Genomic DNA, 26,746 nt, shown 5'->3' on the forward strand with positions numbered 1-26,746 from the left:
CGGGAAAATCCCAGAAAAGTGGTGGGAAAATCCCAGAAAAATGGTGGGAAAATCCCAGAGAAATGGCGGGGAAAATCCCAGAAAAGTGACGGGAAAATCCCAGAAAAATGGTGGGAAAATCCCAGAAAAGTGGTGGGAAAATCCCAGAGAATGGCGGGAAAATCCCAGAAAAGTGACGGGAAAATCCCAGAAAAATGGTGGGAAAATCCCAGAAAAGTGGTGGGAAAATCCCAGAAAAATGATGGGAAAATCCCAGAAAAGTGACGGGGAAACCTTTTCCTTTCAGGTCAGCTGAAAGCCGAGCTGGGTAAGGCTGGGAAACCTCGGGAATTCCCAAATTCCCGGGATTTGGGAGGGGGATTAAATGGGAATTCGGGGGGCGGATTGTGGAATTCCTCGATAAAAATGGGAATTTTTCCTTCTTCTCCTAGATTTCTGGGAAGCGCGGAGCCACGCGGGTGAGCCGGAACGAGCTGCTGCTCCGGGATTCCGGGTATTCGGGGTTTCTGGGATTTGGGGATTCCGGGATTTGGGGATTCCGGGATTTGGGGATTTGGGGATTCTGGGATTTTGGGATTTGGGGATTTGGGGATTCTGGGATTTGGGGTTTCTTTGATTTGGGGATTTTGGGGATTCTGGGATTCAGAGATTTGTGAATTTTGGGATTTGGGGATTCTGGGATTTGGGGTTTCTGGGATTTGGGGATTTTGGGGTTCAACAATTATGAGATTTGTGGATTTGGGGATTCTGGGATTCAGGATTTCTATGATTTGGGGAATTTTGGGTTCAGGAATTCAGAGATTTGTGGATTTTGGGATTCAGGGATTAGGAGATTTGGGGATTCTGGGATTCCGGGATTCATGGATTTGGGGGATTCGGGATTCCAGGATTTGGCATTTCTGGGAGTTGGGGATTTTTGGGTTCTGGGATTATGAGATCTGGGGATTTGGGGATTCCGGGATTTGGGGATTTTGGGGTTCAGGGGATCCCTCAGTGATCCCTCAGTGATCGCTGCCGTCCCCGCAGTTCCCGTGGCGCTGGATCCCGAGGCGCGGCCCCCTGGATCTCGGGATCGCTCAGGATCCGCTCCCGATCCCGATCCCGGTGCTGCCGGCGCGGGACCCGCTGGGATCCGGGAAGTTTTACTGGGAGGGTGGAGCTGGGCCGGGAGCGCAGCTGGGCGCTGGGCGTGCTGCGGGACCGTTCCCGGGATTGCGGTGATTCCCGGGATTGCAGTGATTCCCGAGATTTCCCCGGTGATTCCCGGGATTTCCCCGGCGATTCCCGGGATTTCCGCGGCCATTCCCGGGATTTCCAGCTGTGGGCTCTGCGCGGGTCCCACGGGCGGCTCTCCACCGCTGCGGCCGCGCCCTCGGGGAGCAGCGCCGGCACCTGTCGGCGCTCGGGCTGCTCCTGGACCTGGAAAAGGCGCGGCTGGAATTTTCCGACGCGGACAGGATGGATCTGGTGGCCGGGATGCGGCTGGAGGATCCCGCGGGAAGGTTTTTCCCCTTCGTGTCCCGAGGGGAGGAGGGAGCGCTCCGGATCCGGCCCGTGCCGCTGCCCGTGCCGCTGTGAATCCCCGGGGGGGGAAAAAGGGAAGAGGGAAATCTTGGATGGCGGGGGTGGAAAAAGGTGAATGGGAGTGGAGGTGATGTCGTGGAAGTCAAAAAAAAAGGGGAAAGGGAAAGGGAAGGGGAAAGGGAAAGGAAAAGGGAAAGGGAAGGGGAAAGGGAAAGAAAAGGGAAAGGAAAGGGGAAAGGGAAAGGGAAAATGGAAAGGGAAGGGAAAGGGAAAGAAAAGGGAAAGGAAAGGGGAAAGGGAAAGGGGAAAGGGAGGGGAAGGGAAGGGAAGGGAAGGGAAGGGAAGGGAAGGGGAAAGGGAAAGAAAAGGAAAGGGAAAGGGAAAGGGAAAGGAAAGGGAAAGGGAAAGGGAAAGGGAAGGGGAAAGGGAAAGAAAAGGGAAAGGAAAGGGGAAAGGGAAAGGGAAAGGGAAAGGGAAAGGGAAAGGGAAAGGGAAAGGGAAAGGGAAAGGGAAAGAAAAGGGAAAGGAAAGGGGAAAGGGAAAGGGAAAATGGAAAGGGAAGGGAAAGGGAAAGAAAAGGGAAAGGAAAGGGGAAAGGGAAAGGGGAAAGGGAGGGGAAGGGAAGGGAAGGGAAGGGGAAGGGAAGGGAAGGAAGGGAAGGGAAGGGAAGGGAAGGGAAGGAAAGGAAGAAAGGAAAGGAAAGGAAAGGAAAGGAAAGGAAAGGAAAGGAAGGAAAGGAAAGGAAAGGAAAGGAAAGGAAAGGAAAGGAAAGGAAAGGAAAGAAAGGAAAGGAAAGGAAAGGAAAGGAAAGGGGAAAAGAAAAAGGAAAAAGACCACGAAAAAATAGGTGGGAATAAGCGAAATTCCCCAAAATTAAAGGGGAAAGGTGAAAAAAATTAAGGAGAAAGGGAAGGGGAAAAAAACCATAAAAAAATAAAAAGTTTTTTGTAAAGAAGGGACCATGGGGCAGGGAAAGGTAAAATGAAAAGGGAAAAGGGGATGGGAAAAAAAAGGGAAAAGGGGGGAAAGGGGGGTAAGAGGAGGGGAGGGGAAAAGGGGGAAAGGGAGGGGAGAGGAAAATGGGGAAAAAGAGGAAAAGAGGGGAAAGAGGGAAAGGAAAGGGGAAGGGAAAAGGAAAGAAAGAAAAAAATGTGGGAATAGGCAAAATTCCCCAAAATAAAAGGGGGAAGATGGAAAAAAAAAAAAAAGGAGAAAGGGAGGAAAAGGAAAAAAAAAAACCCACCAAAATTAAACAAAGAAACAACAAGAAAACCCCCCAAAAAATCCCCCATCCCCAAAAAAGGAAAAAGTAAAAAAAAAAAAAAGGAGGGAGCGTGGAAAAAAAAAAAAGATGGAAGAAGTGGAAAAGGTGAAGTGAAAAGGGAAAAGGGGGACGGCAAAAAAGAAAGGAAAAGGGAAAAAAAAAGGGAAAAAGGAAAGAGGAGGGGGAAGGAAATAAGTGGGGAAAAGGAAAAGAGGAAAAAAGGGGGGAAAGGAAAAGGAAAAAGGAAAAGGAGAAGGGAAAAGGTTGGGCACATTCTCCCGGATTTTTTTTTTGTACGGAGAAATGAACTAAAGCTGTTCTAACGGGGGAAAAATAAAACATCAAATGGCGATTTTGAAAACTTTTCCCTGACACTTGGCCTCGCAGAACTCGCGGCAGGAAAAGGAGGAAAAAGAGGGAGTTTTGTCCAAAACTGGAGTTAATTCGGCCTTTCTTCCCCGGGGGGGGTCGGGGGGGTCCCTTTGTGTCCCCCTCCCCCGCTTTGCCCCCCCCCCGATCTTTCTCGCGCTCCCATTGGCTCGCGGCGCTGTCAATCACTCCCCACAGCTAGCCCGGAGCAGGGGCGTGCCCTCCCGCCTGTGCCCCGCCTCTTTGCCTCACCTCTCCCTCCCATTGGCTGGCCTCGCTGTCAATCCTAGCCGCCGCTTCCCGCCCACGTGTGGGCGTGGCCTCGCGGAGATCGACAGCGCGCTCGCCCAATGAGGGGCGGAGCCTCGCCGCCTCTCCGACGTACGGCGGGGCCGGGGGGGGGGGGGGGGAAATTTGGGGAGGGGGGGAGAAATTTGGGGGGCTGGGGACCCCCGGGACCCCCCCCGGAACCCCCCCGGGACCCCCCGGGACCCCCCCGGGACCCTCCGGGGGCGGGGGCCGGGCCCGGCCCGCTCCGGCCCTTTGTGTCGGCGAGCGGCGGGCGAGGGGCCGGGAGCGGCTCGGGGGGGGCCGCGGGAGGGGACCCCCAGGTTTGAGCGGGGGCCGGGGGGCTGCCGACCCCCGGGGCTTGGGGGGGCCGGGGAGGGGACCCCAAATCTGGGGGGGGCTTGCGGGGCCGGGGGGCTCCGCGACCCCCAGGTTTGAAAATGGGGGAGGAGGGGGGGCGGGACCCCGGGTCTGGGGGGCTGTGGGACCCCCAGGATGGGGGGACGGGACCCCGGGTCTGGGGGGCTGTGGGACCCCCAGGATGGGGGGGGCAGGACCCCGGGTTTGGGGGGGCTGTGGGACCCCCAGGATGGGGGGGCAGGACCCCGGGTTTGGGGGGCTGTGGGACCCCCAGGATGGGGGGGCAGGACCCCGGGTTTTGGGGGGCTGTGGGACCCCCAGGATGGGGGGACGGGACCCCGGGTCTGGGGGCTGTGGGACCCCCAGGATGGGGGGACGGGACCCCGGGTTTGGGGGCTGTGGGACCCCCAGGATGGGGGGGCGGGACCCCGGGTTTGGGGGCTGTGGGACCCCCAGGATGGGGGGACGGGACCCCGGGTTTGGGGGGCTGTGGGACCCCCCAGGATGGGGGGGGCGGGACCCCGGGTTTTGGGGGCTGTGGGACCCCCAGGATGGGGGGACGGGACCCCGGGTTTGGGGGGCTGTGGGACCCCCAGGATGGGGGGGCGGGACCCCGGGTTTGGGGGCTGTGGGACCCCCAGGATGGGGGGACGGGACCCCGGGTTTGGGGGGCTGTGGGACCCCCAGGATGGGGGGACGGGACCGCGGGTTTGGGGGGGCTGTGGGACCCCAGGATGGGGGGACGGGACCCCGGGTCGGGGGGGCTGTGGGACCCCCAGGATGGGGGGGGCGGGACCCCGGGTTTGGGGGGCTGTGGGACCCCCAGGATGGGGGGGGCAGGACCCCGGGTTTGGGGGGCTGTGGGACCCCCAGGATGGGGGGACGGGACCCCGGGTTTGGGGGGCTGTGGGACCCCCAGGATGGGGGGGGCAGGACCCCGGGTTTGGGGGGCTGTGGGACCCCCAGGATGGGGGGACGGGACCCCGGGTTTGGGGGCTGTGGGACCCCCAGGATGGGGGGACGGGACCCCGGGTTTGGGGGCTGTGGGACCCCCAGGATGGGGGGGCGGGACCCGGGTTTGGGGGGGCTGTGGGACCCCCCAGGATGGGGGGGCAGGACCCCGGGTTTGGGGGCTGTGGGACCCCCATTTTGGGGGGGGTTCAGGGCCTGAAGGGGGGGGTCCGGGACCCCCAGGTTGGGGGGGGCTGCGGGGGTCGCGACCCACATCTGCGGGGGGGTTTGGGGTGGGGGGGGGGAGGGGCAGGACCCCAATTCGGGAGTTCGCCATGGACTCCGGGAGCTGGGAATGGGGGGGAGGGGGGCGGCATTCCAAAAGTCCGGGGATTTTGGGGGGGGGGAACAACCAAAAAAACGCCTGGAATGGGAATACTGGGGGGCAGGAGGGGGTGAGGGGGGGGGAATCTTTCCTTCACCCCCCCCCCCCCTCCCCAAGATCCACATCGCGATATTCTCTGGGTCGGGCGGGGGGGGGCGGTGTGGGGATCAGTCACGACAGAGCCCGGCAGGATGGAGACGCCCCCCTCCCCACCCGCGCTGGCGGCTGCGACCCCCCGCAGGAGCGCCGGGACGGCGGGCAGTGGGGCGCCGCGCCTCGTCCCGACCCTTCCCGGTGCTGTTTCCCGGTGCTGTTCCCGGTGCTGTTCCCGGTGCTGTTCCCGGTGCCGTTCCCGGTGCTGCTCCCGGTTGCTGCTCCCGGTGCTGCTCCCGGCGCTGTTCCCGGTGCTGCTCCCGGTGCTGTTCCCGGTGCTGTTCCCGGCGCTGTTCCCGGTGCTGCTCCCGGTGCCGCTCCCGGTGCTGCTCCCGGTGCTGTTCCCGGTGCTGTTCCCGGTGCTGTTCCCGGTGCTGCTCCCGGCGCTGTTCCCGGTGCTGCTCCCGGCGCCGCTCCCGGTGCCGTTCCCCGGTGCCGCTCCCGGCGGTGCCGGCACCGAACTGCGGCGCCTGCGGTTCCGCCAGTTCCGCTACCAAGAGGCGGCGGGCCCGCGGGACGCGTGGCAGAGGCTGCGGGAGCTGTGCCGCCGCTGGCTGCGGCCCGAGGAGCGCAGCAAGGAGCAGATGCTGAGCTGCTGCTGCTCGAGCAGTTCCTCAGCATCCTGCCCGAGGACAATCCAGAGCTGGGTGTGGGTGCGGCACCCCGAGTCGTGCGCGCAGGCCGTGGCTTTGGCCGAGAGCTTCCAGCAGGGCGCGGGAGATGCCGCCGGGATTTGGGAGCGGCAGGTGGGAGCCGGGATTCTCGGGGTTCTCCCGAAGTGGGAATTCTGTTGTGTTCCGCGCGTTCCGTCCCGTCCCTGCCGTGGGATTCTGAGCTCGCCGCCCCCCCAAAAACAAACCCCAAACCCACCCAAAGGTGGGACTGGAAAGGGGGGAGCGTGGGGGCCTAAAGCCCCCCGGCGGCTTTGGGGGGGTCCTGGGCGTCCAGAAGGATTTTGGGGGTCTCCAGCGCCCAAATTCCCTCCGAAGCTTTTGGGGGTCCCGTGCCCCCCAGATCCCCTCTGGGGATCCTGGGAACCCAAAAGCTTTTTAGAGCTTTTGGGGGTCCCGTGTCCCAAAATCCCCTCGGCAGCTTTTAGGGGTCCTGGGAACCCAAAACCCCTCAGCGTCTTTTGGGGATCCCCCACACCCCAAACTCTGAGACTTTTTGGGGGGTCCCACACCCCCAAATCCCCTCTGGGGACCCCCAGCACCCAAACCCCTTTTGGAGCCTTTGGGGGTCCCGTGTCCCCAGGTGACCCTGCGGGTCAAGGTGGAGGACGTGGCCCCCGGGGACCTGGAGGACCCCGGAGATTTGGGGGTCCCCCCGAGCCCCCCGTCGGAGCCCCCCCGGGAGGAGGCGGCGGCTGAGGACGAGGAGCCGCGGGAAGGAGATGCCGGGACGGGGCAGGAGATCCTCGGGCCGCCCCAAAAACGGGGTGAGGGGCGAGTGAGAGGGAGCTCGGAGGTGCTGGGACCCCGAAATCATCTCAGTGGCCCCAAAAATCATCTCCCGGGGGGGTCAAAAATCATCTCAGTGGACCAGAACTCCAAATCCTGGGGTCAAAACCCATCACAATGGACCAAAAACCATCTCCTGGGCTCCAAAAATCATCTCCTGGGCTCCAAACCATCTCCTGGGCTCCAAACCCTCTCCTGGGCTCCAAACCATCTCCTGGGCTCCAAACCCTCTCCTGGACTCCCAAACCATCTCCTGGGCTCCAAACCCTCTCCTGGGCTCCAAACCCTCTCCTGGACTCCCAAACCATCTCCTGGGCTCCAAACCCTCTCCTGGGCTCCAAACCATCTCCTGGGGCTCCAAACCCTCTCCTGGGACTCCAAACTATCTCCAGGGCTCCAAACCATCTCCAGGGCTCCAAACCATCTCCTGGGGCTCCAAACCATCTCCTGGGCTCCAAACCCTCTCCTGGGCTCCCAAACCATCTCCTGGGCTCCAAACCCTCTCCTGGGGCTCCAAACCATCTCCTGGGGCTCCAAACCATCTCCTGGGGCTCCAAACCCTCTCCTGGGCTCCAAACCATCTCCTGGGCTCCAAACCCTCTCCTGGGGCTCCAAACCATCTCCTGGGGCTCCAAACCATCTCCTGGGCTCCAAACCCTCTCCTGGGGCTCCAAACCATCTCCTGGGCTCCAAATCATCTCCTGGGGCTCCAAGCCATCTCCTGGGCTCCAAACCCTCTCCTGGGGCTCCAAACCATCTCCTGGGGCTCCAAACCATCTCCTGGGCTCCAAATCATCTCCTGGGGCTCCAAACCATCTCCTGGGGCTCCAGACCATCTCCTGGGGCTCCAAACCATCTCCTGGGCTCCAAACCCTCTCCTGGGGCTCCAAGCCATCAGAGGTCCATCCTCACTCTTTCCCCATGTCCTCCCCGGGCGGGTGTGGGCGGTCAGCGGTCGGAGCTGACCGCAGCCGGCGGCCGGAGCCCGGCCGTTCCCCTTGGACCTTCTCCTTTCCCCCCCAGACGCCACGCCGGCGGCGGAGCCGCCCGTTCCCCAGCCGCACGGCCCGTCCGGCGCGGCCCCCGGTCGCCGAGCCCCGCGGGGCCCCCCCGAGGCCCGCCCGTACCCCTGCGGCCAGTGCGGCAAGGCCTTCGGCCGCCTGACCCACCTGAGGACGCACGAGCGGACGCACACGGGCGCCAAGCCCTACGGCTGCGGCCAGTGCGGCAAGCGCTTCGGCCACCTGTCCACGCTGACCACGCACCGGCGGCTGCACACGGGCGAGCGGCCCTACGGCTGCGGCGCCTGCGGCAAGAGCTTCACCAACCCCTCGGACCTGGGCAAGCACCGGCGCTCGCACACGGGCGAGCGGCCGTACCCGTGCCCGGCCTGCGGGAAACGCTTCAGCCAGCGCTCCAACCTGGCCATGCACGGCCGCAGCCACACGCAGGAGCGGCCCTACCCGTGCCGCGCCTGCGGCAAGAGCTTCAAGTACCTGGCGGACCTGCGGGTGCACGAGCGCTCGCACACCGGCGAGAGGCCCTTCCCCTGCGGCCGCTGCGGGAAGGGCTTCAGCAACAAGTCCTCGCTGGCCCGGCACGCGCGGATCCACGCCAGGGACAAGTGATGGTGGGGGGAGGCGGTGGTGGGGCCGTGGGAGCGTGGTGGGCGCAGGTCTTGGCTGGCCTGGAGGTGGTGTCCCCCCAGGAGATGTCCTGAGGTGGGTCAAACACGGATGAGGACGGACGTGAGATGATGTTTGGTTGGCTCCGTGATCCCGTTCCCTGCTCCCGGAGATCCAGCAGGAGTGGTGGGATCAGGACTGTGGACACCCCCGTGACCTGGTGGCTCCCAAAGATCCCACAGGGGTGGTGGGATGTCCCCCATGACCTGGTGGCTCCCAAAGATCCCACAGGGGTGGTGGGATGTCCCCCATGACCTGGTGGCTCCGTGATCCCGTTCCCTGCTCCCGGAGATCCAGCAGGAGTGGTGGGATCAGGACTGTGGACACCCCCGTGACCTGGTGGCTCCCAAAGATCCCACAGGGGTGGTGGGATGTCCCCCGTGACCTGGTGGCTCCGTGATCCCATTCCCTGCTCCCGGAGATCCAGCAGGAGTGGTGGGATCAGGACTATGGACACCCCCGTGACCTGGTGGCTCCCAAAGATCCCACAGGGGTGGTGGGATGTCCCCCGTGACCTGGTGGCTCCGTGATCTCGTTCCCTGCTCCCGGAGATCCAGCACGGGTGGTGGCACCGTGGCCATTGACACCTCCGTGACCTGGTGGCTCCCAAAGATCCCACAGGGGTGGTGGGATGTCCCCCATGACCTGGTGGCTCCCAAAGATCCCACAGGGGTGGTGGGATGTCCCCCATGACCTGGTGGCTCCCAAAGATCCCACAGGGGTGGTGGGATGTCCCCCATGACCTGGTGGCTCCCAAAGATCCCACAGGGGTGGTGGGACGTCCCCCATGACCTGGTGGCTCCACAATCCCATTCCCAGCTCCCAAAAACCCCACACGGGTGCTGGGACGTCCCCCATGACCTGGCGCCTCCACGATCCCATTTTCCGCCCCCAGACATTTGGGGTGTCCCCAAATCCCTCCTTCCCCCTCCCAGGAAAATTCACGGCGTCCCCAAATCCCTGCCCCCATCCCCAGCTCCCTGGACCCCTTCGGAATGCCGGGACCCCCAGGCTCTCGCTCCCTGCCCAGCCTGGATTGTCCCAGGGATCCCCCCGAAAATCCCGGATGTTCCCTACCCCTCTCTGGCATTGGAATTGGTTTTTTTTCTTTTTTTTTTTTCCTTGAATTTTGGGATTTTTTTTCTCCCCCCTCCCGAGTTCTCCAGGCGCGCCCCCACCCCTGAGATCCCTTGGATTTTTTTTTTTTCCCCCCTCCCATTTTTTCCTTATCCCCTTTTGCTCTTCCCAAATCCCTTTCTCGGCCGGAAAATGGGGAATTCGGATGGAAAACGTCGCGTTTTTCCCGCGTCGTCGTTCCGGGCAGGGATGAAAGTTCTGCCACAAAAAAAAACCCCCAAAATACGGGAGAAAAAACCAAACCCGGGGATTTTCCTGGATTCCGCATCCTTGCTGGAGGTTTTTTTTTGGGGGGGGGGGCAGAAAACGGGAAATTTAAGTGGAAAAGGCCAATTTTTTTTTTTTTTTTTTTTCAGACAGGGGACAAAGATTGGGGAGAAAAAGCCCCAAAAAAACCGCGACAGATTTTCCTGAATTTTTTGGGTGGCGCTTGAGGGGTTTTTTGGGAGGAGAAACAAAGAAATTCCGCCAGATTTCCCGGCGTTGTTCCAGACGGGGAGCCAAAATTACCAGGGGAAAAAAGAAAATCCCGGAACCCAAAGGGTTTCATGGTGGTGTTGGATTCCCGGGGGAGGAAAAGAAGGAGAGAAACCAGAAAACCGCGTTTGCCTGCGCTTGGGGGTGACGTTTATGCCGTAAAAGCCGGAAACGCGGGAAAACCGCAGCGACGCCGAGCGTTCCCATGAGTCCAGATGGACTGGGGTGGACTGGGATGGAACTGGGATGGAACTGGGGTGGACTGGGAGGGACTAGGATGGACTGGGAGGGACTGGGATAGACTGGGAAGGACTGGGAGGGACTGGGAGGGACTGGGAGGGACTGGGGTGTACTGGGGTGGACTGGGAGGGACTGGGATGGACTGGGGTGTACTGGGGTGGACTGGGAGGGACTGGGATGGACTGGGATGGACTGGGAGGGACTGGGATGGACTGGGATGGACTGGGAGGGACTAGGATGGACTGGGAGGGACTGGGAGGGACTGGGATGGACTGGGGTGGACTGGGAGGGACTGGGATGGACTGGGATGGACTGGGAGGGACTGGGGTGTACTGGGATGGACTGGGAGGGACTGGGAGGGACTGGGATGGACTGGGATGGACTGGGGTGTACTGGGATGGACTGGGATGGACTGGGACGGACTGGGAGGGACTGGGAGGGACTGGGGTGTACTGGGATAGACTGGGATGGACTGGGATGGACTGGGATGGACTGGGATGGACTGGGAGGGACTGGGGTGTACTGGGATGGACTGGGAGGGACTGGGAGGGACTGGGATGGACTGGGATGGACTGGGAGGGACTGGGGTGTACTGGGATGGACTGGGATGGACTGGGACGGACTGGGATGGACTGGGACGGACTGGGACGGACTGGGATGGACTGGGATGGACTGGGATGGACTGGGAGGGACTGGGAGGGACTGGGATGGACTGGGGTGGACTGGGATGGACTGGGAGGGACTGGGAGGGACTGGGAGGGACTGGGAGGGACTGGGAGGGACTGGGATGGACTGGGGTGGACTGGGATGGACTGGGATGGACTGGGAGGGACTAGGATGGACTGGGAGGGACTGGGAGGGACTGGGATGGACTGGGGTGGACTGGGATGGACTGGGATGGACTGGGAGGGACTAGGATGGACTGGGAGGGACTGGGATGGACTGGGGTGGACTGGGATGGACTGGGACGGACTGGGGTGTACTGGGATGGATTGGAACAGGCTGGGATGGACTGGGACGGACTGGGGATGGGATCTGGGATTTTTTGTGGCCGACCAGCGGGATCGGCCGTTACTCGGGGCACGGCGGGAGCTCGCCGAGCGGCCGGCAGCGCTCCAGGCCGGCGCGCACCCCGCCGACGGCGCGGCTCCAGGCGCGGCCGGCGATGACCACGCGGTGCGGGCTGCCGGAGCGGAACCGGCGGGTCAGGAGGGCCGAGAAGGGGACGCGGATCTCCCGGCGGAGGCCGCGGAGCACCGCCGAGCACTCGGAGCGCGCCGGCACGTCCAGGAGCACGCGGTGCTGCCGCGACACGAAGCGGGCGGCGCTGGCCCCGCCGGCCCAGGGCACGGAGGTGACGTTGCCCAGGTGCCACCCGCCTCGCTCGGAGGGGACCGGCGGCGCCGCCAGCAGCAGCCCGTGCGCCGCCGCCAGCGCCGGCAGCTCCGCGCTCCAGCCGTGCTCCACCTCGCCGGCCTCCTCCAAGGTGACGGCTTTCGGGCTGGCCTGCGGTAGGGATTTATTAATGATTTAGAAGGGTAACGAATGAGGGGGTTTATTTTATTTTTTCGATGGTACCAGAGGGGTAAGAATGGATTTTTTTTGGTTTGGGGTTTTTCTTTTGTAACGCTTAAGCCACCAAGCCCGAAGCTATGGGAAAGGGTGAGGGGTCACCTCGTGACGCTTTTAAGAAAATAAACCCGTTAACTTTCCGTTTTCTTATCCAACTGAAAAGAACCAGGGGGGAAAAAAAAAAAAAAAACCTCAAAAGGAAAATTTACACCCGTGTTACCAGACACCCGCAAAATAAATCTACCGGGCAAGACGATCGGGGATCCTGGGATCAAAAAATAAAAGTTTGATTCCCATCTATTGAATATTAATAAGGCAGAAGTCCTAAAAGGGGCAGACCCGGTGCCAAGTCCCGCCCTCGGCCGAGCCGCTTGGTTTATTCCGCCTCCTACCTCGTCTATTTTTTTTTTAATTTTTTTTTAATTTCTATTAAACTTATGAAATCCTAAATGAGAGCGGGAGTTGTTGTTTTGTTGTTTTTTTTTCCCCACACCTGGCACGCCTCGTTCCTCAGCACCGCCTCGGCCAGCACCGCCGTGGGCTCGGAGCTCTCCAGCGCCGCGCTGCCGTTGTAGGACACGTTGGCGATGGTGACGCCCACCTCGCCCTGCCGGACCACCAGCACCTTCAAACGTTGATTTTGAAGAATTAAAGACTTCAGTTAAACCAGACAGATAAAACCGCTCGGGGTGGGCAGAACCACAGAGCGCCTCACGCCGGCCGGAGCGGGTTCCGCCTCGTCACCGCAATTCCAACAGCACTCGACAGACGGACACCCCGAGACCACGGGCACAGCGGGTTTTCCCGGGGATTTTCGCGGGGATGGAAGGCCCAGCTGAACACAATCTGACCACAATCCGACCACAATCCAAAGACAATCCAAACACAATCCGAACACAATCTGACCACAATCTGAGCACAGTCTGAACACAATGCGAACACAATCCAAACACAATCCAAACACAATCCGAACACAATCCAAACACAATCCGAACACAATTGGAACACAATCGGAACACAATCGGAACACAATCTGACCACAATCCAAAGACAATCCAAACACAATCCGAACACAATCCGAGCACAATCCGACCACAATCCAAACACAATCCGACCACAATCCGAACACAATCCGAGCACAATCCGAACACAATCCGAACACAATCCGAACACAATCCGAACACAATCCAAACCAATCCGAACACAATCCAAACACAATCCAAACACAATCCGAACACAATCCGAACACAATCCAAACACAATCCGAACACAATCCAAACACAATCCGACCACAATCCAAACACAATCCAAACACAATCCGAGCACAATCCGACCACAATCCAAACACAATCCGACCACAATCCAAACACAATCCGACCACAATCCAAACACAATCCGAGCACAATCCGACCACAATCCAAACACAATCCGAGCACAATCCGACCACAATCCAAACACAATCGGAACACAATCTGACCACAATCTGAGCACAGTCTGAACACAATCCGACCACAATCCCACCACAATCCGACCACAATCCCACCACAATCCCACCACAATCCGACCACAATCCCACCACAATCCCACCACAATCCCACCACCTCGTCCCCCGCGCCGTTCACGGCGAGCCCGCCCGCCCGGAGCCGCCCTCCGCCCCGGCGTTAACAAGGAGCCGCTCTCCTCACCTGGTACCACTTGTACCACACCTCGCCGCCGTCCACGGCCACGAAGAGCGCCTGCAGCTCCCGCGACGCCTTGCCCAGCCCCTCGGGGCTGCGGCCCACCAAGCCGTCGCCGCCGGGGCAGCCCCGCACGGCGCCCTCCGGGACGCCGCCGAACGACGTGTCCACCCACTCGAGCGCCTCGAAGCCGCCGGGGTTGAGCAGCAGCTGGAAGTCGGCGCCGCGCAGCTCCGCCTCGCCCCAGGTGAACACGCACCAGGGCCCGCGGCCCGGCTCGAAGGAGCCCAGGTGGCAGCCCGGCGTCAGGCACACGAACTCGGTGAGGCCCGAGCGCTCGTTGCGGCTGGACACGGCGTCGGCCGGGAGCCGGCCCCGGAACGGAGCCCAGCGCAGCCAGGAGGGCGGCGGCTCCGAGCGAGGGCACCGGGGAACCGGCCCCGAGGGAGCTGGAACGGCGAGAGGAGGGAACTGGGATATACTGGGATGGACTGGGAGGGACTGGGAGGGAACTGGGAGGGACTGGGAGGGAACTGGGATATACTGGGATGGACTGGGAGGGACTGGGAGGGAACTGGGAGGGAACTGGGAGGGACTGGGAGGGAACTGGGATGGACTGGGAAGGATTGGGATGGACTGGGACGGACTGGGGTGTACTGGGATAGACTGGGAGGGACTGGGATGGACTGGGATGGACTGGGATGGACTGGGATGGACTGGGAGGGACTGGGAGGGACTGGGAGGGAACTGGGACTGGGAGGGAACTGGGATATACTGGGATATACTGGGAGGGACTGGGAGGGACTGGGAGGGACTGGGAGGGAACTGGGAGGGACTGGGAGGGAACTGGGATATACTGGGATATACTGGGAGGGACTGGGAGGGACTGGGAGGGACTGGGAGGGAACTGGGATATACTGGGATGGACTGGGAGGGACTGGGATATACTGGGATGGACTGGGAGGGACTGGGAGGGAACTGGGAGGGAACTGGGAGGGAACTGGGAGGGACTGGGAGGGAACTGGGAGGGACTGGGATATACTGGGATGGACTGGGATGGACTGGGAGGGACTGGGAGGGACTGGGAGGGAACTGGGAGGGACTGGGAGGGAACTGGGATATACTGGGATGGACTGGGAGGGACTGGGAGGGAACCGGGATATACTGGGATGGACTGGGAAGGAACTGGGAGGGAACTGGGATATACTGGGATGGACTGGGAGGAACTGGGAGGGAACTGGGAGGGACTGGGATGGGACTGGAAGAGGACTGGGATATACTGGGAAGGTACTGGGATATATCGGGAGGGGCCTGGGCCGTACTGGGCCATACTGGGCCATACTGGATCGGCTCTGTGCCAGGACTCACCGGGGAGCTCCGCGCGACTCCTGCCCGGGGCCGGCTCCACCGGAATTCCCGAAATTCCCGCGCCAAGCGCCAGGAGGGCCAAGAACTTGGGGGGGGGGGGGAAAGGGGGGAGGGGGGACCCGGGGGGGGGGGGGGGGGGGCGTCATTTTCCCCCACCCCAAATCCCAAAATCCCCAAATCCCCAAATCCCCCAAATCCCAAAATCCCCAAATCCCCCAAATCCCCAAATCCCCAAATCCCCAAATCCCCCAAATCCCCAAATCCCCAAATCCCCAAATCCCCAAATCCCCACATCCCCCAGGGAAAGGGCACGGCCTCTCCCAATTCCTTTTTCCTGATTTAATTCCGATAATTTAATTTTTTTTTTTTCATAGAATTGTTTAAAAAACCTGCGATTTCTGGGCTGTGAGGAAAAAAATTCCCCTTTTTTTCCTTTTCTTTTTTCTTTTTTTGCCCTTTTTTTCTTTTTTTTCCCTTCCCTTTTTTCTCTTTTTTCCCCCTTTTCTCCCTTTTTTCCTCTTTTTTTTCTTTTTTCCTTTTTTCTCTTTTCCCCCTTTTTTTCTCTTTTTTTGCCTTTTTTCTCTTTTTCCTCTTCTCTTTTTTCCTTTTTTTCCTTTTTTCTTTTTCCTTTTTTTTTTTCTTTTTTCTTTTTTCCTCTTTTTTCCCTTTTTTCTTTTCTCCCTTTATTTTCTTTTTTAACTTTCCCTTTTTTTGTTTTTTCTTTCCTATTTTTTTTTTCCTTTTCTTTCCCCCCCCCCCCCAAAAAAAATGGTTTAAAATTTCCCAGGATATTCCCGAAGAGATCCAGCCATACCTGGAGCGGCGGCATCGCTCCGGAGCCTGCGGAAAAATCCGGGATTTTCCTCAAAAATCGCATCAACGCTCCCCAAAATCCACATCTCGGGGTCCTTTCTCCCAAAATCCTCATTTTTTGTTCCTCCCTCCAAATTTTGGGGTTCCCCAAATCCCAAACTCCAAATTTTGGGGCTCCCCCTCCCCAAATCCACATTTTGGGATTCCCAGCCTCCAAATTTTGGGGTCCTGTCTCCTTAAATCCACATTTTTTGGGTTCCCCCCTCCGAATTTCGGGGCTCCCCTTCCCACAAATCCACATTTTCATATTCCCAAACTCCACATTTCGGGGTTCTCCAGTTCCCAAATCCAAATTTCGGGGTTTTCCTCCCCAAATCCAAATTTTGGGGCTCCCCAAACTCCAGATTTTGGCGTTTCCCAACTCCCAGCTCCACATTTCGCGGTCCCCGTTCCCAAACTCCACATTTTGGGGTTTGAAGGACCCAAAATCTAAATCTTGGCGTTCCCCCCTTTCCAAAATCCGAATTTTGGGGTTTTCCTTCCCAAAATCCACATTTTTGGGGCTCCCAGATCCACGTTTTTGGGTCCCTTTTTCTAAAATTCCCGTTTTTTTTTGTTCCCCCCCTCCGAATTTCGGGGCTCCCCTTCCCAAAAATCCACATTTTGCTGTTCCCAAACTCCACATTTCGGGGTTCTCCAGTTTCCCAGATCCAAATTTTGGGGTTTTCCTTCCCAAATCCCCATTTTGGGGCTCCCCAAACTCCAGATTTTGGGGTCCCTCCTCACCTGTGCTCGCGCTCCCAGGTCAATCCCTTTTTTTTTTTTTGGGGTGTTCTCAGTTGATTTGGATTTTTCTCGTGTGAACCGAGCCCAAAAAACGCCCCCAAAACCTCCACAGGAAAAACGTCAAAAATGCAAAAAAAGGCAAAAAAACCCCCCGAGACAAACCAAAAAAGGGAAGTGGGAATTTTTTTTCCGCTTTCTGGGGATTTTTCACTTCGCTTTTCGGGGTTTGTTTTAAAATTCAGGCCCCGAAAAGGTGAAAAAAAAAAAAAAACAAAACCAAAACCCAAAACCAAAAATGCCGCCAAGAAATCGGAGATTTTGGGAGGAATCCAGAAATTCTTGGTTTTCCCACGGGGGAGGTTTTTTAAAAAAATCTTTTGTTTTAAGAAATGAACTTCAAAAATGAACCAAAACACCCCAAAAATGAGCCAAACACCCCAAAAAATGAACCCAAACATCCCAAAAATGAACCAAAACATCCCAAAAATGAACTAAAACACCCCAAAATGAGCCACGACACCCCAAATGAACCAAAACACCCCAAAATGAACCCGGACAGCCCAAAAATGAATCGAAACACCCCAAAAAATGAAACAAAACACCCCAAAAATGAACCCACGCACCACACAATTAACCCAGACACCCCAAAAATGAGCCAAAACACCCCAAAAATGAACCAAAACACGCAAAAAATTACCCCAAACACCCCAAAAATGAACCCAGACACGCAAAGAAATGAACAAAAACACCCCCAAATTGAGCCAAAACACCCCAAAATGAACCAAAATACCCCAAAAATGAACCAACCCCCCCAAATGACCTAAACGTCTCAAAAATGAGCCCAAACACCCCAAAAATGAAGCCAAAACACGCCCCAAATGAACCCAAACACGCAAAAAATGAACTAAAACAGCCCGAAAATGAGCCAAAACGCCCCAAAATGAACCCGGACAGCCCCAAACCCACAGACAGACCCGAAACATCCCCCAACCGAACCAAAACCCCGCGAAACGACCCCAAAATCACCCCAGAGATTTTCCCCCCCCCCCCCAAAAAAAAAACAAACAACCCAGGAGATTCTGAAAATTCTAAATTTTGGGGTTTTTTTTTTTTTTTTCCCACCCGAAAACGGCCCCTCCCACCCGCCAAGATCCCAAATTGATCCAGAACTGCCCCGAAAAACCCCCAAATTACCCCAAAATTATCCCGAAATCTCCGAAAGGACCCCCCAGCGCCCCCCCACCACGCCCTCCCAGCGCTCCCAGTCCCAAACTGGGAAGGAACCGGAGCAGCCGCAGGTCCAAGGAAACTTTATTGGGGGGAAAAGGGGGGGAACCCCAAAAACGGGGGGAAAAACCCCAAAAACGGGAGAAAGACACAAAAAAAAAGGGGAATTCACCCCGAAAGTAGTGTCAGCGCCCCAAAAAATGGGGGGAAAGACCCCCGGGGGGTCCGAAAGCCCTAAAAAAGGGGGAAATCCCAAAAAAAAAGGGGGGAAATCCCCAAAAAAAGGGAAAATTCCAAAACCGGGGGAGAAATTCCAAAAAAATAGGGGGAAAATCCCAAATAAAAGGGGGGGAAATCCCAAAAAAGGGGGAAATCCCAAAAAAAAGGGGGAAAAAATCCCCCAAAAGGGGGAAAATCCCAAAACCAGGGGGGAGAGCTCAAATAAAGGGGGAAAATCCCAAAAAAAAAAGAGTGAAGATCCCAAAAAAGGGGGAAAATCCCAAATAAAGGGGGGAAGATCCCAAATAAAAGGGGAAATCCCAAAATAAAGGGGAAAATCCCCCCCAAAAAAGGGGGAGATCCCAAAAAAAAGGGGGAAAATCCCAAATAAAGGGGGGAAATCCCAATGTGGGGGGGTCAGACTCCAAAATCCACCCGGAAAATGGGAATAAAGGGGGAAAATTCCCCCCCCCAGGATGGCAAAAAAATCCTGAAAAAAATCTTAAATAAAGGAGGAGAATCACAAATAAAGAGTGGAGATCTGAACAAATAAAGGGGGAGAATCCCAAAAAAAGGGGGGAAGTCCCAAAAAGGAGGAAAATCCCAAAAAAAAGGGGGAAAAGTCCCATTTTGGGATGCGGTCAGAATCCCAAAACCGCCCCAAAAAATCAGAATAAAGGGGGAAAATCCCCCCCCGGGATGGCCCAAAATCCCAAAAAAACGGGGTGAAATCCCCCCGAAACGGGAGGAAATCCTAAAATTGGAGAGAAATCCCAAAAAAAAAGGGAGGGAAATCTCAAAAAAAAATGGGGGAAAATCCCAAAAAATGGGGGGAAATCCCAAAAAATGGGGGAAAATCCCAAAAAATGGGGGAAATCCCAAAAAATGGGGGGAAATCCCAAAAAAAAGGGGAAAATCCCAAATAAAAGGGGGAAAATCCCATTTTGGGGCGAGGTCAGAATCCCAAAACCACTCCAAAAACCACTCAAAAAAAAAAAAATCGGAATAAAGATGGAGAAATCCCGGAAAAAAAAAAAAGGCAAAAAAAAAAAAAAAAAAAAGGGGAGGGGAAAATCCCGAATAAAAGCGGGAATCCCCCCCAAAACGGGGATAAATCCCCAAATTCCGGGGAAATCCCGAATCCGAGTTGGGTTTTTCAGTCCCGGCGCAGGTTCTTGAGCCGCTCCTCCAGGTCGGCGTCGGCGTCGGCCAGAGCGGCTCCGGCGGGCTCGGCCCCGGCGCGGCCCTCCCCGGCCGCCAGCGACCCCCCCGGGGCCGGCAGCGCTGGGGACGGGGGACAGGGACACTCAGGGGACATCGGGGACACCCCCAAAAAAAATTCCCAAAAAAATCCCACAGAAATCCCCCCGAAAACGAGCCCGAAACGGCCGGAAACGCCCCGGCGAAAAGTCACTGAAATCTGCCCCAAAATGTCACTGAAATCTGCCCCAAATCCCCCCAGAATTCACCAAAATCCCCCAATTGCCCCAAAAATTTCCAAAATTCCCCCAAAAAACCCAAAATCCCCCCCAAAAATCCCCCCAAAAACGAGCCCGAAACGGCCGGAAACGCCCCGGCGAAAAGTCACCGAAATCTGCCCCAAAATGTCACTGAAATCTGCCCCAAATCCCCCCAGAATTCACCAAAATCCCCCAATTGCCCCAAAAATTTCCAAAATTCCCCAAAATATCCCATAAATCCCCCAAATATTTCCAAAATCCTCCCCAAAAAACCCAAAATCCCCCCCAAAAATCCCCCCGAAAACGAGCCCGAAACGGCCGGAAACGCCCCGGCGAAAAGTCACTGAAATCTGCCCCAAAATGTCACTGAAATCTGCCCCAAAACCCCACAGAATTCACCAAAATCCCCCAATTGCCCCAAATATTTCCAAAATTCCCCCAAAAAACCCAAAATCCCCCCAAAAATCCCCCCGAAAACGAGCCCGAAACGGCCGGAAACGCCCCGGCGAAAAGTCACTGAAATCTGCCCCAAAATGTCACTGAAATCTGCCCCAAATCCCCCCAAAATTCACCAAAATCCCCCAATTGCCCCAAATATTTCCAAAATTCCCCCAAAAAACCCAAAATCCCCCCAAAAATCCCCCCGAAAACGAGCCCGAAACGGCCGGAAACGCCCCGGCGAAAAGTCACTGAAATCTGCCCCAAAATGTCACTGAAATCTGCCCCAAATCCCCCCAAAATTCACCAAAATCCCCCAATTGCCCCAAATATTTCCAAAATTCCCCCAAAAAACCCAAAATCCCCCCAAAAATCCCCCCGAAAACGAGCCCGAAACGGCCGGAAACGCCCCGGCGAAAAGTCACCGAAATCTGCCCCAAAATGTCACTGAAATCTGCCCCAAATCCCCCCAAAATTCACCAAAATCCCCCAATTGCCCCAAATATTTCCAAAATTCCCCAAAATATCCCGTAAATCCCCCAAATATTTCCAAAATTCCCCAAAAAACCCAAAATCCCCCCAAAAATCCCCCCGAAAACGAGCCCGAAACGGCCGGAAACGCCCCGGCGAAAAGTCACTGAAATCTGCCCCAAAATGTCACTGAAATCTGCCCCAAATCCCCCCAGAATTCACCAAAATCCCCCAATTGCCCCAAAAATTTCCAAAATTCCCCAAAATATCCCGTAAATCCCCCAAATATTTCCAAAATCCTCCCAAAAAAACCCAAAATCCCCCCCAAAAATCCCCCCGAAAACGAGCCCGAAATGGCCGGAAACGCCCCCGCGAAGGTCACTGAAATCTGCCCCAAAATCCCCCCAAATTCCCCCAAAATCCCCCAATTCCCCCCAGAATTTCCCAAAATCCCCCCAAAATGTCCCTTAAATCCTCCCAAAATTCCCCCAAATCCCCTCAAAATCCCCCCAAAATGTCCCTTAAATCTTCCCCCAAAATTCCCGCAGAAATTCCCCCCAAAACATCCCTCAAATCCTCCCCAAATCCTCCCAAAAGTCCCTTAAATCCTCCCCAAATCCCCCGAAATTACCAAAATTCCCCCAAATATCCCTTAAATCCCGCCCAAATCCCCCCAAAACATCCCTTAAATCCCCCAAAATCCCCCCAAAATTCCCCCAAATCCTCCCAATTTTCCCAAAATGTTCCTTAAATCTCCCCAAAATCCCCCCAAATCTCCCCAAAATTCCCCAAATCCCCCAAATCCCCCAAATCCCCCCCGCACTCACTGGCCAGTTCGTCCGTCAGGTTCAGCCCCAGCTCGTCCAGGACCTGCGACACCACGGCGTCACTGCGGGTTATACTGGTTAGACTGGGAGATACTGGTTATACTGGGACACCACGGCGTCACTGCGGGGTTATACTGGTTAGACTGGGAGATACTGGTTATACTGGGACACCACGGCGTCACTGCGGGTTATACTGGTTAGACTGGGAGATACTGGTTATACTGGGACACCACGGCGTCACTGCGGGGTTACACTGGTTAGACTGGGACAGACTGGTTATACTGGGACACCACGGCGTCACTGCGGGTTATACTGGTTAGACTGGGAGATACTGGTTATACTGGGACACCACGGCGTCACTGCGGGTTATACTGGTTAGACTGGGAGATACTGGTTATACTGCGACACCACGGCGTCACTGCGGGGTTACACTGGTTAGACTGGGAGATACTGGTTATACTGGGACACCACGGCGTCACTGCGGGTTATACTGGTTAGACTGGGAGATACTGGTTATACTGGGACACCACGGCGTCACTGCGGGTTATACTGGTTAGACTGGGACAGACTGGTTATACTGGGACACCACGGCGTCACTGCGGGGTTACACTGGTTAGACTGGGAGATACTGGTTATACTGGGACACCACGGCGTCACTGCGGGGTTAGACTGGTTAGACTGGGAGATACTGGTTATACTGGGACACCACGGCGTCACTGCGGGTTATACTGGTTAGACTGGGAGATACTGGTTATACTGGGACACCACGGCGTCACTGCGGGTTATACTGGTTAGACTGGGAGATACTGGTTATACTGCGACACCACGGCGTCACTGCGGGGTTACACTGGTTAGACTGGGAGATACTGGTTATACTGGGACACCACGGCGTCACTGCGGGTTATACTGGTTAGACTGGGAGATACTGGTTATACTGGGACACCACGGCGTCACTGCGGGTTATACTGGTTAGACTGGGAGATACTGGTTATACTGGGACACCACGGCGTCACTGCGGGGTTATACTGGTTAGACTGGGAGATACTGGTTATACTGGGACACCACGGCGTCACTGCGGGGTTAGACTGGTTAGACTGGGAGATACTGGTTATACTGGGACACCACGGCGTCACTGCGGGGTTACACTGGTTAGACTGGGAGATACTGGTTATACTGGGACACCACGGCGTCACTGCGGGTTATACTGGTTAGACTGGGAGATACTGGTTATACTGGGACACCACGGCGTCACTGCGGGGTTAGACTGGTTAGACTGGGAGATACTGGTTATACTGGGACACCACGGCGTCACTGCGGGGTTACACTGGTTAGACTGGGAGATACTGGTTATACTGGGACACCACGGCGTCACTGCGGGTTATACTGGTTAGACTGGGAGATACTGGTTATACTGGGACACCACGGTGTCACTGCGGGTTATACTGGTTAGACTGGGAGATACTGGGATGGACTGCGTTATACTGGTTATACTGGGATAGACTGGAACAGACTGAGTTAGACTGGGATATACTGGGGGATACTAAACACCGCGGAGTCACTGCGGGACAAACTGGCTTATACTGGGAGATACTTGGTTATACTGGGATATACTGGGACAGACTGGGACAAACTGGGACAGACTGCGACGTACTGGGACATGCTGGGATATACTGGGACAGACTGGGACATACTGGGACATGCTGGGACATACTGGGACATACTGGGACCCGGTCCATCCCCTCCATGTCCCCACTCCCCGTGTCCCCAGGTGCCCCCAGGTGTGTCCCCAGTGTCCCCCCAGGGTGGCCCAAGTGTCCCTGAGTGTCCCCCGGGTGTCCCCAGGTGTCCCCAAGAGCCCCCAGGTGTCCCCACCTCTCGTCCTCGTCGTCCTCGTCCCCGAGGGCGTCGTCGATGGCGTCGTTCATCAGCTCCTCCTTCATGTCCATCAGCTCCGACTGCTTCTGGAACTCCAGCAGGATCCGCTGGATCTGCGGCAGCTTCAGCTGGGGACACAGCAGGGGACACTGGGGACACTGGGGACACTGGGGACAGCCAGGGGACACTGGGGACAGCCAGGGGACACTGGGGACACTGGGGACAGCCAGGGGACAGCCAGGGGACACTGGGGACAGCCAGGGGACACTGGGGACAGCCAGGGGACAGCCAGGGGACACTGGGGACAGCCAGGGGACACTGGGGACACTGGGGACAGCCAGGGGACACTGGGGGACACTGGGGACAGCCAGGGGACACTGGGGACAGCCAGGGGACAGCCAGGGGACAGCCAGGGGACACTGGGGACAGCCAGGGGACACTGGGGACAGCCAGGGGACAGCCAGGGGACACTGGGGACAGACAGGGGACACTGGGGACAGCCAGGGGACACTGGGGACACTGGGGACAGACAGGGGACAGCCAGGGGACACTGGGGACACTGGGGACAGCAGTGTGGCCGTGGGGACACCCAGGCGCCCCCCACCTCTGTCTGCAATGTCACCATGACCCAGGTGACACCCCAGGTGACCCAAGTGACATCCCAGGTGACCCAAGTGACTCACACACACACAGGTCACACACACACAGGTGACACACCCAGGTGTCCCCAGGTGACTCACCTGTCTGTTCATGGTGGCCATGGCCCTGGTGACCCCCCGCATGGCGCCGGCCATGGCGCTGTTGGATCTCAGCGACACACACACACACAGGTGACCCAGGTGACACACCCAGGTGTCCCCAGGTGACTCACCTGTCTGTTCATGGTGGCCATGGCCCTGGTGACCCCCCGCATGGCGCTGGCCATGGCGCTGTTGGATTTCAGGGTCTGCACCCTCAGGGCCACGCCCTGCACGTTCGCCCTCATGGCGATGAACTTGCGCACGTAGCGCCGCGTCCGCACCAGGTCCTTGGCCATCACCCGCACCGCGTCCTGGGGACACCGGGGGACAAAGGGACAGCGTCAGCAGGGACATGGGGACACGGGGGACAGTGTCGGGGACAGGGACGGTCCTTGGCCATCACCCGCACCGCGTCCTGGGGACACCGGGGGACAAAGGGACAGCGTCAGCAGGGACATGGGGACAGCGTCAGGGACAGCAGGAGACACAGGGGACAGCGTCCTGGGGACATGGGGACATGGGGACAGGGTGAGGGACAGGGACGGTCCTTGGCCATCACCCGCACCACGTCCTGGGACAGCAGGGACAGGGGACAGGGACACAGGAGTGTCAGGGGACAGGGACAGGGGACAGGGACAGGATCAGGGTCAGGGGACAGGGACAGGGGACAGGGACAGGATCAGGGACAGCAGGGACACAGGGGACAGCGTCAGGGGACAGCAGGGATAGGGTCAGGGGACAGGGACAGGGGACAGTGGCAGGGACAGTGGAGAGCCTCAGGGACAGGGGACAGCAAGGATAGGGACAGGGGACAGTGGGGACAGCATCTGGGACAGGGGACAGCCACAGGGACAGGGGACAGCGACAGCATCCTGGGGACAGCGGGGACAGGGTCAGGGGACAGCAGGGACAGTGACAAGGATAGGAGGGACAGGGTGAAGGACATGGGGGACACACAGGGCACACTGGGGACAGCATCGGGGGACAGCAGGGGACACTGGGGACAGCAGGGATGCCACAAGGATGGGCAGGGACAATGGGGACAGAGAAGGACAAACAGGGACAGAGGGGACAGCCCGAAGAGACAGGGGACACTCCATGTCCCCTCAGTGTCCCCCGTGTCCCCGTTGTCCCCCCGTGTCCCCCTGACCATCTGTCCCTGCTTGGCCATCTTCTTGATGTCGGCGATGATTTTCTTCTCCTGCGCCTCCAGTTTCTGCCGCTCTCGGTCCAGCTCCCGCACGGCGCGGCCCAGGGCGCGCTGGTTCTGCCGCAGCAGCTCCTCGGGGGTGCGCCGGCGGCCGAAGAGCAGCTCCATGGGGCTCTGGGGACACCTGGGGACATCGGGGACATCACTGGGACACCGAGGGGACACTGGGGACACCGAGGGGACACTGGGGACACCGAGGGGACACGGCCCAGGGCGCGCTGCCTCTGCCGCAGGAGCTCCTCGGGCACCCAAAGAGCAGCTCCGTGGGGACACTGGGGACACCTGTGTGACACTTGGGGACATTGGGGACACTGGGGACACCGATGGCGTATTGGAGACGCTCATGGGACACCGGTGGGGTGCTGGGGACACCTGTGGGACACCCGGGACCATTGGGGACACAGGTGGGGGATACGGACATGGGGGACACGGACACCGGAGGGACACGGGGAGGGGACACGGGGACACCCGGCCCGCCCCACCGCCCCCGCTGTCCCCTCAGGGCCCCCCCGGAGCCGCTCCCGGCTCCCGAAATCCGCCCGCAACCCGCTCAAATCCCCTGAAACCCGCCCCAAACGCCCCCCGGGCCCCTTAGTCCCCCCAAAATGTCCCCAAATGTCCCCAGATCCCCCCCCGGACGCCCCCGGCCCTCACCCGGCTCCTCCCGGGCACTTCCGCAAACAGTGACGTCACGCGCGGTTCCGATCACGTGACGCCGGGCGGGTTTCGGTCACGTGACGGCGGCGCCGGGAGGGGGCGGAACGAACCACAGAGAGAGGCCGGGGCGGCCACTTCCGGTGGGAGGACAGCGAGAGGAATGGCCGGAACGGCCACTTCCGGTGGGGGACAGCGAGAGGAATGGCCGGAACGGCCACTTCCGGTGGGGGACAGCGAGAGGAGCGGCCAGAGCAGCCAGTTCCGGTGGAGGACAGCGAGAGGAGCGGCCGGAACGGCCACTTCCGGTGGAGGGCACAAGGAGCAGCGGCCCGAGCGGCTCTGCCCGGGACAGCGACTCCTGGCGGCCTGGGGGTGTCAGCCAGGCTGGGGGATACTGGGATTACTGGGATGGGGAACTGGGGATACTGGGAATGATGGGATGGGGAACTGGGGATACTGGGGATACTGGGATGGGGAACAGGGGATACTGGGGATACTGGGATGGGGAACTGGGGATACTGGGAATGATGGGATGGGGAACTGGGGATACTGGGGATACTGGGATGGGGAACTGGGGATACTGGGAATGATGGGATGGGGAACTGGGGATACTGGGAATGATGGGATGGGGAACTGGGGATACTGGGGATACTGGGATGCGGAACTGGGGATACTGGGATGGGGAACTGGGGATACTGGGATGGGGAACTGGGGATACTGGGGTCTTTGAGGAACGGAACTGGGCGCGTCCCAGTTTAACCAGTGACACCCACCCCCCCCTCCCAGTATAAACCAGTAACACCCTGCTCCACCACGGCCCAGTATAACCAGTGACATCAACTGATCCCTCACAGTATAACCAGTAACAGCCCCCAGTATAACCCCGTCCAAACCAGTATAACCCAGTACAACCAGTCACCCTCCCCAGTACAAACCAGTACGATCCAGTATAACCCGTCCTGTCTCCCTCCTCAGCCCAAACCAGTCCAAACCAGCCCAGACCAATCCAAACCAACCCAAACCAGTTCAAACCAGTCCAAACCAGTCCCTTGGCTCTTTAATCTGGGCCCGAGCAGCGCTGGGGGGGGAGGGGCAGGGGGGAGGGGCTGCC

At 58.2% G+C, this 26,746-nt stretch overlaps 3 protein-coding genes across 4 annotated transcripts; 1 reads left to right on the plus strand and 2 right to left on the minus strand.

Annotated features, from left to right (window-relative positions):
• Window positions 1-5,244: 5,244 nt before the first annotated feature.
• LOC136305021 (zinc finger and SCAN domain-containing protein 31-like) lies at window positions 5,245-11,282 on the plus strand. Its single transcript, XM_066208421.1, is given in 5 exon segments — window positions 5,245-5,882; window positions 5,885-5,928; window positions 5,930-6,040; window positions 6,549-6,732; window positions 7,778-11,282. Coding segments are annotated over 5 exon segments (1,494 nt in total). The 5' UTR covers window positions 5,245-5,332; the 3' UTR covers window positions 8,383-11,282.
• An 82-nt stretch (window positions 11,283-11,364) lies between these two features.
• Window positions 11,365-16,601, minus strand: LOC136305022 (natterin-3-like). 2 transcript variants are annotated; one of them, XM_066208423.1, is made up of 6 exons: window positions 16,512-16,601; window positions 15,727-15,752; window positions 14,951-14,997; window positions 13,551-13,977; window positions 12,359-12,490; window positions 11,365-11,799 (listed from the first exon to the last, which is right to left on the minus strand). In XM_066208423.1, exons 2-6 carry the CDS (start codon window positions 15,739-15,741, stop codon window positions 11,365-11,367), a joined length of 1,056 nt encoding a protein of 351 aa, XP_066064520.1. In that variant the 5' UTR covers window positions 15,742-15,752; window positions 16,512-16,601. The 2 variants fall into 2 exon arrangements, with proteins under 2 accessions (XP_066064520.1, XP_066064519.1); XM_066208422.1 differs by having other exon boundaries at window positions 13,551-13,993; window positions 14,913-14,997.
• A 1,204-nt stretch (window positions 16,602-17,805) lies between these two features.
• Window positions 17,806-25,738, minus strand: CHMP2A (charged multivesicular body protein 2A). The gene is made up of 6 exons (XM_066208430.1): window positions 25,633-25,738; window positions 24,919-25,102; window positions 23,900-24,079; window positions 23,026-23,156; window positions 21,154-21,215; window positions 17,806-19,241 (listed from the first exon to the last, which is right to left on the minus strand). The coding sequence occupies exons 2-6, from the start codon at window positions 25,084-25,086 to the stop codon at window positions 19,114-19,116; spliced, it is 669 nt and encodes a 222-aa protein (XP_066064527.1). The 5' UTR covers window positions 25,087-25,102; window positions 25,633-25,738; the 3' UTR covers window positions 17,806-19,113.
• Between the last annotated feature and the right edge of the window lie 1,008 nt (window positions 25,739-26,746).

Source organism: Chamaea fasciata, unplaced genomic scaffold (assembly GCF_029207755.1).
Source record: "Chamaea fasciata isolate MVZ Bird 193981 ecotype frontalis unplaced genomic scaffold, bChaFas1.0.hap1 SCAF_249, whole genome shotgun sequence".
Classification (NCBI taxonomy): domain Eukaryota; kingdom Metazoa; phylum Chordata; class Aves; order Passeriformes; family Sylviidae; genus Chamaea; species Chamaea fasciata.

Coding starts and splice junctions, on each gene's coding strand:
- LOC136305022 (XM_066208422.1), bottom strand. Junction 12,491..13,550: donor TGTGGTACAAGTGGTACCAG/GTGAGGAGAGCG, acceptor CAACGTTTGAAG/GTGCTGGTGGTCCGGCAGGG. Junction 11,800..12,358: donor TGAGGAACGAGGCGTGCCAG/GTGTGGGGAAAA, acceptor TCCCTACCGCAG/GCCAGCCCGAAAGCCGTCAC.
- CHMP2A (XM_066208430.1), bottom strand. CDS start 25,086: ATGGAGCTGCTCTTCGGCCGCCGGCGCACCCCCGAGGAGCTGCTGCGG. Junction 23,157..23,899: donor TGGCCACCATGAACAGACAG/GTGAGTCACCTG, acceptor CTGTGTCCCCAG/CTGAAGCTGCCGCAGATCCA. Junction 21,216..23,025: donor GAGGACGACGAGGACGAGAG/GTGGGGACACCT, acceptor TATAACCCGCAG/TGACGCCGTGGTGTCGCAGG.